At 42.2% G+C, this 12,534-nt stretch overlaps 1 protein-coding gene across 2 annotated transcripts in view; it reads left to right on the top strand.

Moving 5' to 3' along the window:
- Nucleotides 1-7,978, top strand: part of ptpn3 (protein tyrosine phosphatase non-receptor type 3) — an 83,139-nt gene extending 75,161 nt beyond the window's left edge. For both annotated transcript variants that reach the window (XM_066691568.1, XM_066691569.1), the window contains exons 25-27: nucleotides 134-279; nucleotides 442-577; nucleotides 2,137-7,978. In XM_066691568.1, the coding sequence (XP_066547665.1) occupies nucleotides 134-279; nucleotides 442-577; nucleotides 2,137-2,217 (363 nt within the window). In that variant the 3' untranslated portion in view covers nucleotides 2,218-7,978. The remainder of the gene's footprint in view (nucleotides 1-133; nucleotides 280-441; nucleotides 578-2,136) is intronic.
- The last annotated feature ends 4,556 nt before the right edge of the window (nucleotides 7,979-12,534 follow it).

Consider the following 12,534-nt stretch of genomic DNA (forward strand, 5'->3'; position numbering starts at 1 on the left):
GGTATTGTCCACGGATTGGTTTATTCCTTCCCTTTCTCTCCTGCACTCTGAGGGTTATTTTCCAGGATTCCAGGATTGTATACACAAGGAGCTCAGAGTCGCTCGCCTGCTAATGGCTGCTCTCGTCTCTCAGACAGGGGAGGAGCGCAGCGTTACACACCTGCAGTACGTGGCCTGGCCTGACCACGGCGTCCCTGACGACCCCTCTGACTTCCTGGACTTTGTGAACTTCGTCCGGCAGAAGAGGGACAAGAGTAACCCACTGTTTGTCCACTGCAGGTGAGGAGAGGAGTGTGGGAAGAGCAGTCGTTTCCATTTATGTGGTGAAAAACAGTTTTTTGACTGACTTGTTGCGTTACATGACAAGTTGGTGGGCTTTCAAAGGGACCCCAACCAACTAGGTTTGCTGCTGTGCTTGACTCTTGGGTGCTTTCTTTGCAGCGCTGGGATTGGTCGAACCGGTGTCCTTGTTACTATGGAGACGTCCATGGAGCTGATTGAGAAGAACCAGCCCGTGTACCCGCTGGACATCGTGAGGACCATGAGGGACCAGCGATCCATGATGGTGCAGACTGCGGTGAGTGACCCACCGTATCCGGGGTCAGCACACAGCAGCTGCTCGGAGTTGAGTTTAGTCTAACATGAATAAATAAGTATAAGATTCTGGCTAACTGGGAGCTTTGATACCTACACCACTGTTCCCACCATTGTCACATCTACATCACTATTGGCATGCCTCTCTGTTCAGAAGTGCAATGCAATCACATTTCAGAACAAAGATTCTGATGATTATTTTGGGGTTAATCTAAATAACTTTACCCCTGAATGAAGTGAAGATATGATTCCTTCAGGTAGGTAACCTTTTGATGTAAATCAATAAGGCACAGCTTGAAAACACTTACCCAGAGTGGTATTCTGCTTTCCAGTAGTGCTGTCACCTGCAGGGAGCGTTTGCATGCAGTCTATCTAGACATATTTCCTTCTGAATGTGTTAAGAGTGTTTTTAAATGATGGCACTATTCAACACCTGGAATATTATTGTTCTATATTTTCTGCTTCAGCCAACTCGCAGTCATCAGTCATGTATGACAGTTTATTGGAAGACCTTAGTGGGGAATAGAAACAAACAAATTAGCATTTTAAATCAATACATACAAAATCACTGCCAACCATCCAACCATTACAGTTTCTTTATAAATTATATAAATATTATAAATATAAATGATATATATATTATAATTATATAATATAAAATTCTTTATATAATCAGGAACTGTATGTTGAAGCAAAGCAATTTATGGGGGGGGGAGTCTCATTCATTTAAATATCTGCATATGATGACAGTATTGATGCTTCTTTCCTCTTCCAATTCAAACATCCCACCTGCGAGTGAAACCAGAAAAGAGCAATGTTCTCCGTGTGCACCGAGAGAAAGCAAACACGCACGCGATCCCTTTGCACAGTTAGCCCTCTGGTGACGTTTTTTAATTTCTAAGTGCAGATTGTTTTGAGCGGATCGATAGTATCTGGAAAAGAAAGAAAATCAGTGTCCCACCCGGTGCTCCAGACTCCGCTCCTCACAGCGGCCATCCAGAGACTAGCAGTGTCTTTTTTTTTGTATCGTGTTATTAACAGTTTACTGAGAGTGCCTGCTGAGCTGACATTTTTATGTTCTAGCCTCGTGGTTTTGTATTATTTATTTATTTCTTCTATTTTTATTTTATACATTTGTGTGCGCTATTGCTTCATTAAATGTTTCAATCAATGGTTATTATTGAATCGATCTGAGTTTCCGACAGGGTGTGATTGCATTGTTTTGAAAAGTCAGCTATATGTAAACATGCCTCCACTAGATTCCAATTTGAACATTTTAGTTTATTTATTCATCTTCTTCATTGCTCATTTGCATCACTGTATGGATCTGGAGTCTGGAAAAACAATCCCTTGATAGAGGTCTTGAAATTGATCAAATATTAAGGCGGAAAAACATCTGATCAATTAATTGATACTGTTGAAATACTGTCGCTGTCGGGGGACATCCACAGGCAGTTGCACTGACCCTTATGCCTGACCCTGTGTGTGTCTGTGTGTGTCTGTCAAGCCCGTTTCTGAGCGTGTGTTTCTTGTGTTTCGCAGAGTCAGTACCGCTTCGTGTGCGAGGCCATCCTGAGGGTGTACGAGGAGCGGCAGGGGGGCGGCACACTGGACTGCAGCTAGCTGGGACCCCGAAGAGGAGTGGGAGAGCAGTGGGTGGCGGGGTTCGGCTGCCCCCCGAAACACACGCATGTGACCTGCAGGCAGATGGCTCTCCCATCTAGAAATCTAGAGAGAGAGAGAGAGAGAGAGAAATACGGTGACTGAGGCAGAGCACATTAGAACTGTGGCACTTTAAAAACATGTTGGGAGTACTGCTACTACTACTACTACTACTGCTACTACTACTACTACTATTACTACTACTACTGCTACTACTACTAGGATATATAAACATATATGACTTTTATAGCACTATTTGTAAATGTCCGTTTATTTGTTTTGTTTTTTGTTTTTTGTTTTTGTTTTCTTGATTGGGGGGAAAAATACTTTTGTACGACACAAAGCAAAAGAACAAAAACAAATCTGAAAACATGTTCCCAGTAGCTCTTAGCTGCTCCCAGGATCTGGTGTCTGACTATCTGGATGGGTCGATAGAAAGGACAGCATTGATTATTGAAACAGAATCACCTTAAATAATCTGTTTTCATTTGATATTGTGTAAATATCAGACTGATGCAGCTGTAGTGAAAGACAGACTGGTGCCAACTACTGCTTCAGCCTGGGACAGTTTGAAGGTCTTTACACAATATACGCCCAGTTTGATTCGGACAGGCTGACTTCAGTTTTGTAGAATTTCTTTCTTATCCAATGGGGGACAGCATCCTGACAGAGCTTCTTAGCAAGATGACGATGATTTTGTACTTATTGCTGAAGATACAGTGCTGCTATGTATAAACCCATAGTTCCTATGCTTATTTTCCTAAGCGGATGCATGTTTACTGTTCGGAGTTCAATACCAGGGGCGGTGCCGAGATGGTTTGGCGGAAGGTGCGGCCCGACTCCTTCATTGTCGAGGGAGATTGAGGCTGCTGTTCCCCCCCCAGCTGGGACAGGGCCTTGATTGTGCGCTGCCAGTGTCGAGGTTTCCACAGACACCCAGTGGAGCAATATAGAGCGGGAGATTCGGAAATCAGATTGACTCTTGGGCGATGCACTTTTACCCAGTAACTGTATCAGCCTCTCTACTGGCCAAACAATGTATCCAACTTACTAATGGTGACATTTATATTTATGTATAAAGGAAATGTGTGTGTGTGTGTGTGTATGTATATATACTTACACACACATACATACAGGACACAGCATGACAACAGACTTAGTTGTTATTGTTCTGGGACAAGATGTTTGATACGTAAATTTCGGAATATTAGATTGCACTTTAGATGCAGTGAGTAGCTTTTTACAGCCATCTTATTATAACCAGTGGCAGGAGAGCGATTACAGGGTATTGCGCTGGAGATGGTAGTCCACCTTTTTTTCATGTACAAACTCAACGTGGTTGTCCGTAACATGTAGTGCATACCAAGTCAAGGTCAAAGGTCGTGTGCCTGTAAGCGATACAAGGCCTGTAGGATCACGATACTTGTGTCGGACCATGTGATGTACGTTTTCAGAAACAAATTGAACCGCATAAGTAGTTTGTCGTAGATGTTGGTAGAGTTGATGCAATAAACAGCGTTTTCCAGTCACATTTCCTAAGAATTAATACTGGGAAATGTTTCTCCAGCTGGGAACCAGTGCATTCTGTTGTTAATTCCAGTTTGTTTCCAACACTGCTTATTGTGACACAAAGTGTGTGCTCGGCCTCTTTGTAATTTGTACTAAGAATGTGTAGTTTTAGAAGGCACTAATATCTCCAAAAGATTTCTGTAACGGGATGTAGAAGGCATAGTTGACACGCATTATCTTTATCATTCTATTAGTTTATTTGTTTGTTTTTCCAAAAGTACATGGTGTCTTATGACCGTTCACAAGATGCTGTTGTGCAGCATGGTGTTCGATTAAATACTATAAACAATGGATTGCAGAACAGTAGATTTCTCCCTATTGAATATGTAGTTTCTGTGTATGAATTATAAATGTAAATAGAGATATAGAAAGGGAAATGATTCTTAAGTTTGTGCCAAGGAATCCTGCTTGTTCACCTCTTCTGGCTTTATTTTCTTTCCTTGATCAGTTTGTCCTCGGAAAGTGTGTGGGGAAGGACGTGCTGCCGAGAGTGTGTGTGTGAGTGTGTGTGTGTTTGTGTGTGTGCTTGCATCTGTATATGTTAGTGCGTGTGCTATTACAGAGACGGTGGGTCTCCCCTTGAGCTGTGTGTTGAAGATGGTATGAAGGACGCAGAGTCTTGACCGTCTAGAAGCCAGCTGGTAAGGTTGTTTTGCTGTGCTCAGTAGGTATGCCGGTGCTGTCAGTATCTGTGGCTGTAGAGCAGCAGTCGGGGCTAAAGACAAAAAATCACTCTGGAGCCGCACAACATCTTCACAACGTGCCTCCTGAAAGATCAGAGCAGAGATTAGATCAGCTTGGCAGAGAAACCAAGGTGCCCCCAGTGGAATCCTTTTCATGTGTTTAAAAGCATACATATAACCTCTGACCGAACAATAACATAATAATAATGATTATTATTATAATAACAATAATAACCATAATTGACATGGTCTCTCCTGCCTATTTACAGTCTCAACCTTGAAAGGGAAAAGAAAGGAAATGTTGCGGTGATGCAGGAAGGCAGGGGCAGGGACTGTTTGATGGTGCTGTGTGAACGCGGTGGTCGTTCACAGGACTGAGCACACAGGTGAGCCTGCAGAGCTGTCACCATGGTAATAGAGCTGCGCAGTGAGCAGCTTGACAGCTGTGATTTTTACGACCAGGACTTCTCGCAGTGTGTTTATTTCTCTTGTATTTCCGTGCAGCCGCTAGTGAGAACCGCGTCGTCCGCAGCGTCTCTGCAGTCACCTGTCTGTGCCGTTTCCTCGAGGCAGGGGACCAGTGTGAGCAAGAGCTCCAATTAAAACGTACATGAATGCATTTAAAACAAGTAGGTCTCAGAAACGGCATTTTACAGTGCTGCGGTTTGGGTTGATTATGCACATTATGATTATGTGCTCTGATCTGCTTTTCTCACTAGTTTGTTTGACACATAAGGTTGTTTCTCTCAGTTTGCCACTACAAAGCCTAGAAATGACCATGTGACAAGTCTTTGTTACATGTTTTCTCCAGGTCATCAGCCATAAGTGACTGCACAGGCTTTCCTATGGTTTATATCAAAGGGGATTTACTGATTTCATGTAATCTTCTCATTCTTCAGACTCTCTCAAGTCTCAGCCTGTCCAAAGTTGAGTTTGGCTTTGGCTTTGGCTTTGAATGAAACTATCACACTGAGAGTGCCTGAGCACAATTCATTTAAATTATTTATCTTAATTACACCCTGCAGTGAGCTTTGTGATTGATATTGTTTTTTTGCTCATTATCACTGATGAGGGGTGTTTTTCTCTAATGAATATTTTGGTTCTGGACTGTCCTGGTTCACGTGCAGTTGCTCTCTCATGACACAGAGAAAAGCCAGTACTATAATAATGCATAAATAATAATTCTCATGCATATTTTCATCTGCCTGTGTTCTGAACAACTAATGTTCTCAACCCTTGGCAGCATTGAACAGGGTTTCACAAAAAAACAAATCATCATTTTGTTTCCTTCTCCCTTTATTTTTTTATTTTTTTAAGGTTGTGTTCTCAAGGGCTATTTGTAATTCACTCAGTGTCACAGTTGCATATTTGCCAATGGAAACGTATCAGTGCTCGATCCTAGTTTATTTTTGCACATCTGGCCTAATACGATGACAACAAAATCGTAGCCGAAATGTTTGCTAAATACTGCTGTATGTTTCTGTACATATTAACCCAACATATAGGGTTGAGTAGTGCTGCCAAATGTGTTTTTTTCTTTCCCTAATGTGTTGTAGAGATGCATTTTTTTTAATTGACTGAGACTCATTGACTAAAATTAAGCAATAAGATAAGCACTGATGTTATTATGCAACTTTTTTTTTTATGACACTCGTCCAAACTATGCAATGGCGCTTTACTTTGTACCGACTCTTCGTCTTCAAACAAACAATCCCACAAATATCTCGATGAGTCCGTTTCTTTACCCCTGCCATCGCTACAAATCACTCTCTTTCGCCCGGATACGTTTGCACGGATGTTGGCTGCCAACCAACACTGGGACTCAAAGTGTTTCTGACTGTCAGTGAACGTTTGCGATTAAATAACACTCACTGGCAACTTCAAACGGTCTTCCCAAAGACAGTTTGTTGCCCGGCACCAATTGTCTAATATTTTGCAAGGATGGAAATATTCAAAATAGCCACTGTATATTGCTCATAATTAAGAATTATATGTATATCCATCCCAGGTGCACTGCAGATGTTCCATGCATGTTCTCCAAAAAGTGATGTATCTGGTGTGAGTCAATAAATCCCCATGTCCAAGTCATGTGTTGATGCATAGGAAAGCACACCTTAAGACAGAGCTGCTGAAAATCAATCTCCTGTGCAATTTATTCAACTCAGCGTCTTCCCCAGTTTCCACATAGGTAACTGGAAGTGAACTGGGTCAGGCCGATGTATTGCTGTGTGGATGTGTGTCCATTGGGATGTGTATTTCGGTAGAGACACACTGACTCACGAGTCTGCATCTGTGCTGCGAAAAGGCTTTTACTTCGTTGAAAAATATATTTGAAAAGAGTTTTAATCAAGGTCCCCTTTTGGAAAGTGTATAAAACAGTGGCTTTGTCTCGGATTGCTCTTTTCAGCACTTAGCTTCTCAACAGCCCCTTCCTGTGTCCAGTCTCCCACTTGTACCACTATGAAGGGAAAATACGATTAATGCAAAGAGCTGTGTCTTCCCTTTACTGTGTCCTAGACCTCTATCTATTTCCATTTCCATTTCGGACACAGTCTCTCTCTCACATGCAGATAATTGCCAGGTGTCACTTTCATTTCGGTGTGGCAACTGCAGTGAACAAACTGACAAGCAGAGATCTCAAACGCAGGAATGCCTTTGAACTCTCACTGTTTCCAAACGAGTTGTGCTGTGAATTCGTTTGCTTTAAAATCCCACCGTCACAGAGATGCTGTCGATATGCCTTCCGGTGAATCTACTGCTGTTTGTGCTCACTCTCAATTGTGCCATCACCCCAGCATCGTGGCTGTTGTAGACTGGAGACGGTAGCTGGGTGATGCTCAGAGTTTGACTTCCGCTGTAAAGTGTTAATGATTTCATGATTAATACCAAGCTGGCACATGGGGAGCATTACCGTCTATTGATTTTTGTACACTAACAAGTTAATAACCTGTTTAAAATGATTATGCGCCTGTAAATTGATGTTAATATTATAAAGTTTAAATTATTCTTTAACATTGTTATACTTTTTTTTCTTCCTGAATGAATGTAATAAACATTTTTGTAGGTTTATATAATTTGTTTAAAACTGATAAAAGGTAACAATGTTGACATTTATAATACACTTTTTTTGTCGTGGGTTTTGGAGCCGTTCTGTACATGTCTCGGGCTTGGCCTGCTGAAGCTCTTCTGTTTCTACAGAAAAATGAGTTGATGAAATCCTGTTTGCTTACGTGAATACATTTATTAATGACTTAAATGAATAAATAAACAAATATAAAGCACAGCTGTTTACATCTCATCAGACATTCTTGGTTCTAATCTATGGAGAATTCGGAATGGATGAAACATATTCACCTGTCAGAAATTGTATAAAATAAGCTTTTCCTCTTTTGTAAAATACATTCGTGTCATAACAAGCTGTACACATGTTCAATTAACAAAATAATTAAAGTTTATTCTATTAGAACTGATGTTTTTTTCCCCGTCTTTGTAGTTTACTGCACTCGTTACCGCAGAATGTGCAGAGCTCTTCAAGAGACGCCACAGAGGATCCCTCGGGCTTGTTTTCTTCTTTGAGAGGCTCAGATTTCCTCTGGTTAAACTCATCCAGATAAACCCCACCCCACAGAGGAGGATGGAAATAACCCCCCAGCCCATGGAGAGCTCCGGCAGAGGCAGTAATTGAAAGCGATGCCCAAGGTTTTACAGGGAGCTAAATCCCTGAGAGGCTGCTGTAGTCGAGGTCACGATGAAGGAGTGGAAACGGCAAACGGCAATCAAGTGAGACGGAAGTCGGCATTGGAGGAAGAGCTTATATTACAGAGATGTCTTATAATTTGCCAGTTGTGTGTGTTGTGAAATCTATAGGCCATGCAGTCCTGCTCAAAGCATGCACTATGCCTGTTAATTATACATTATATTTACTCTTCAAATTTACTCTTCTGAAATTACACTTGGCTGCTAAAAGCCCCCCAAAGCTGGGGCAATTCTAGGATTTTGAAAATGGTGGGGCCATAAGGGGGCCATGATTATTACAGAGGGGCCAACATCTGCTAGGGGGGTCCAGGGGCATGCTCCCCCGCTAAGATTTGTTTGTAAAATGGGTTTTAAAAACTCCGTTTGTAAGCTAAGATTTAAGCAAATTACAAGGATACGCTGGGCTATTCATAACAATCCAGCAAAAATGTACCACCATATTTGCTACCATTTGCAAGTGAAAAAAATATTTTAAAATTGACATTAACACAATACACAACAGTGATACCTTATTGTCATTAACACAATGGACAACTTCTCCACCCGCTCAAAAGTGCTTCAATATGGACACATCCCTGAGCATTTGTTCAGTGCAAGAGGGAATGGTATTCGTGAACAAAATAGGGTCCCCTTAATATATACAATAAATAAAGAAAATGCCTGATTGGACAGAATGGGTACACAGCCCCCCCCTCATAATGAGTTGCGATAACCAGAGCCAGCCAGGGTTACCATATCTGAACTGTCAATAAAGAGGACACTCCACAAGGTGGGGGTCTGGAGGTATAAACAACAAAGTGTTATGACCTCAAACTAATATCAATGTCTGAACAATACGGTATGAGTGTAACATTCAATTCCTGGTCCCTTATGTAACATTACAGTGCAAATATATAAAAATAGGTAAAATACAAAAACTTGCACTTATTTGTGCAATACATAATTTATAACAAGCAATAAAGAACATGAACGATTAGTATTGTTTGTTTTAGTTTTTAATTAATGTATATAAAAAGCATTAACTTTGCAGAACAACAAGATAAAATCAACAAGTGCTGATCAATGAGGTGCGGCGGATGGGGGTGCGGATCAAGTGACCTCTTGATGAGAGCACTGTGGGGAAATTACATTGAGGAAAACATTCCCCCATTTTATACTTTCGCCCCCCTGTTTCAGATCCTTTTCCCCCCACGATTCCCCCCCATGCAATATTTCCCCCCATTTTCCCCCATGGCTTCAATTTCCCCCGAATCTGGCAACCCTGCTGTGCGCATGCACAGTGGAGAGCAGAGCGCAGCCGCAGTGTGTTTCATTCAGAACTGCCCTCTGTCTCACCTGGATTCTGGCCGGGTGGTATGCACACAAAAATGGGCCAGTTAGATTAGAAGTTAGAAGTAAAGAGAGACCTAGAAGGGCTTCTCCTTTTAAGATTTGACCTTTTTATTTCCTTTCCTTTTTAAATATGAAATTCGTAATCGATTCGCCTGTTTTTATTCAATTATGTGCTTCAGCTTCAGTACCTACAGATTGTTTCATTCATTAAAAAGATGGGCTATTATGCAAATGCACCCCGATTAAGGTTTTGTGTCTCAGGTAATGTAGGTAGAACAGCCACTCGACTAGGAGCGACCCGGTCAAAGCAGCGCTCAGCCCTTGATGACCTGGGGGGGGATTTTATGAGAGACAGCCTTACATACAGTGAAGCCCACTTTCCCCTGGGCTACTCCCTCCTGTGCACAGACTGAGAGCTGCCCTTTTCATTAACTCACCTTTATGGTTTTTGTTCATTTGTTTTGTTTCAAGATTTTGTTTTTCCCTAGCTGAATGTTTTGGAGAACAGTTGCCTGGTCTAGGAGCTCTAATTAGCCTGGGTGGCTGCTCTCCAGACGCACACAAAGCCCTTCAGCCCTTTCCGGCTCTGGCTGAGGCAATCTGTAATGCAATGCTTACAGATACTCTCGTAATTGCAGGCAGGTTGAGGAATAAAGACTGTGTTTACCGGAGGATCAATCTGATGGACACATTTGAGATATTGGTAAACTGCGGGATACTCTGTTGGCCATTACGGGATTAATTCTACCTAAACATACATATTAATGTCCATTATTCTGGTCTGTGCATCAGCTATTTTTAGCAGGGTAATCAATATTAGTTAAAAGAATAAGCAAGATCCCCCTCCACTAGCAGCTAGAGAAGATATCTGTTTCTGGGACTTGAAAGCCCCCACAGGGGAGGATACATTACAATCAATTCAAAAAACTAAATATTTATCATTTATCTATTCTGACATTCGGGATCCTTATTATTAAATGGAACAGCTGTGTTCTGTTTTACAGCAAAGTCTAAGCAGGAAACGATATAGACTGACAGGCAGTGAGTTACATCCCTCTGATAAGTCAAATACATCACGATAAATCAGGAAGTGTCGCTGGAGAGGAGTCGTGCATTTGAAACCTCTTTTTAAAACTCAAACCTTGGAGCAGACTTTGTATTTTCTAGTTAATTCATCGGAAAAATAAGCAAAATGAAACTGAATTCTTGAGTACTCTGAACACTTCCGGTGATTATTGTTTCTGAAGGAGAAGAGAATAGTCCCTGTGATAGAAGCTTACATAATATTACCACAGGAGCCATCTATTGAAACAATTGAATGTTCCTTTAACCATTAATATTCCATGTAGGTTAAAACTTGTGCTTGGTTTGCCCATTATAACAAAAACACTTTGTGGTTAATCTATTCACAGGATCTCAGTTCCCCCTTTAACAGTACAATATAGACGCTGACCAGCAGCTAATTAAAGCAGCTCAAATAGACATTGACCGAGAGGAGCAGGGCTGTGTCGTAAAAAGACGACAGACTAGTTTAACAGCAGCCCCACAATTAATGTTCCTCTTTCTTGTTTGTTTGTCTTTTATTTATTTTTACATAAAGGAGATGTCAGCAACTGAAAACAGATGATTGTCAGAACAGTAATACTCTTTTATGTATATCCTGTGAGTTTCTCATAAGAGAACATAAGTTACTGATAAAGAAACCAAACAAAAGTGCTGTCTGATCTCAATTTCATCTATCTACCTGCCTTCCTATCTATCTGTCTCTCTATTCATCTGTGTACCTGTTTGTCAATCTATTTGCCTCTATATCTATCCATCAATCAATAAAGTCTCTGTTTAGTAGCTCAACCCCTGTCTGCCTGTCCCAAATCCTTCCTCTGCTGCCCTCCATCTCCAAAACCCCTCTGTCCAGCAGGAACCTCGCAGCAGCAGGACTCTGCCGGGGATCTGATGTCCTGCTTGTCCTCTGAGATGCAGGGTGTCTCTGCGGTGCAAGCAGAGCTCTCTCAGAGACTCCCAAATCCTCTAGGTACCCTCTGTCTCTCCGTGTAGAGTCCATCAGACAGGCTGTAGCTTTCATCTCGCATTATTTCTCTCCCTTAATGGAAGTGCTGGACAGCCGGCCCTGTCAGCGTCCCCGGACAGATTTTGAAGACTCAGCACTACCTCTGCGCCTGAGTGAGCTCAATGGACGAGCCGGGCTCCCGTCCTGCCGTGAAGGTCACCCCAGTGAGCCATCCCAGCGGGGAGTCGGGACTGGAGGCAGAAGCTTCGGCCCAGCATTGAATCATGTTGTGCGTTGCGGTAAGTACTTGAGTATGGGAAAGCAATCAAGTTCCTGATTCAGTCCAGTCCAGCTCCACAGAGGAGTCAGTGATATCATACGCGCTCCCCCTCCCCCCATCTTGCTCTGTATGATTGCTTCAAACAGAGAGCAGTCTCCCTGGCGCTCTAGGTAGATGCTCTGTCCCCGGAAATAGGTTGTGTTTCTGCTAATTAAAATCCCTGGAATTGCACGGCCCAGGCTCTGGCGAACATCCCTGGGTGCCGGCGCTGTTATAAGTGCAGAAACACACAGGTGACAAACTGACGTGCAGGTTGGAACTGGGGAGAGATTTCTAGAATTGTCCAGCCCTCACCCAGAGGCTTATATTACCCCATTTATGAAACAAGATCTGATTTGATTGCGTCTCTGTAAAACTGCAATAGTTTGCGTCTGTACGTGCTATACTGAAAGGATGCAGCAAAGGACTGCAGAGAGCAATAATTGTATGAAATGAACATGTTATATGCGGCGTCGAAGACATCTCATTAGGAAGCATTAACTGGGTGTCTGGGGGGTTTCTTCAGTGATAAAGACCGGGATCATCACTCCAGTAATTTGCATTGGATTTATTCAACAAAAAGGCAGCTCTTTATTGTCCCACGAAGCATG

Source organism: Amia ocellicauda, chromosome 18, assembly GCF_036373705.1.
Source record: "Amia ocellicauda isolate fAmiCal2 chromosome 18, fAmiCal2.hap1, whole genome shotgun sequence".
In the NCBI taxonomy this organism is placed as follows: Eukaryota; Metazoa; Chordata; class Actinopteri; order Amiiformes; family Amiidae; genus Amia; species Amia ocellicauda.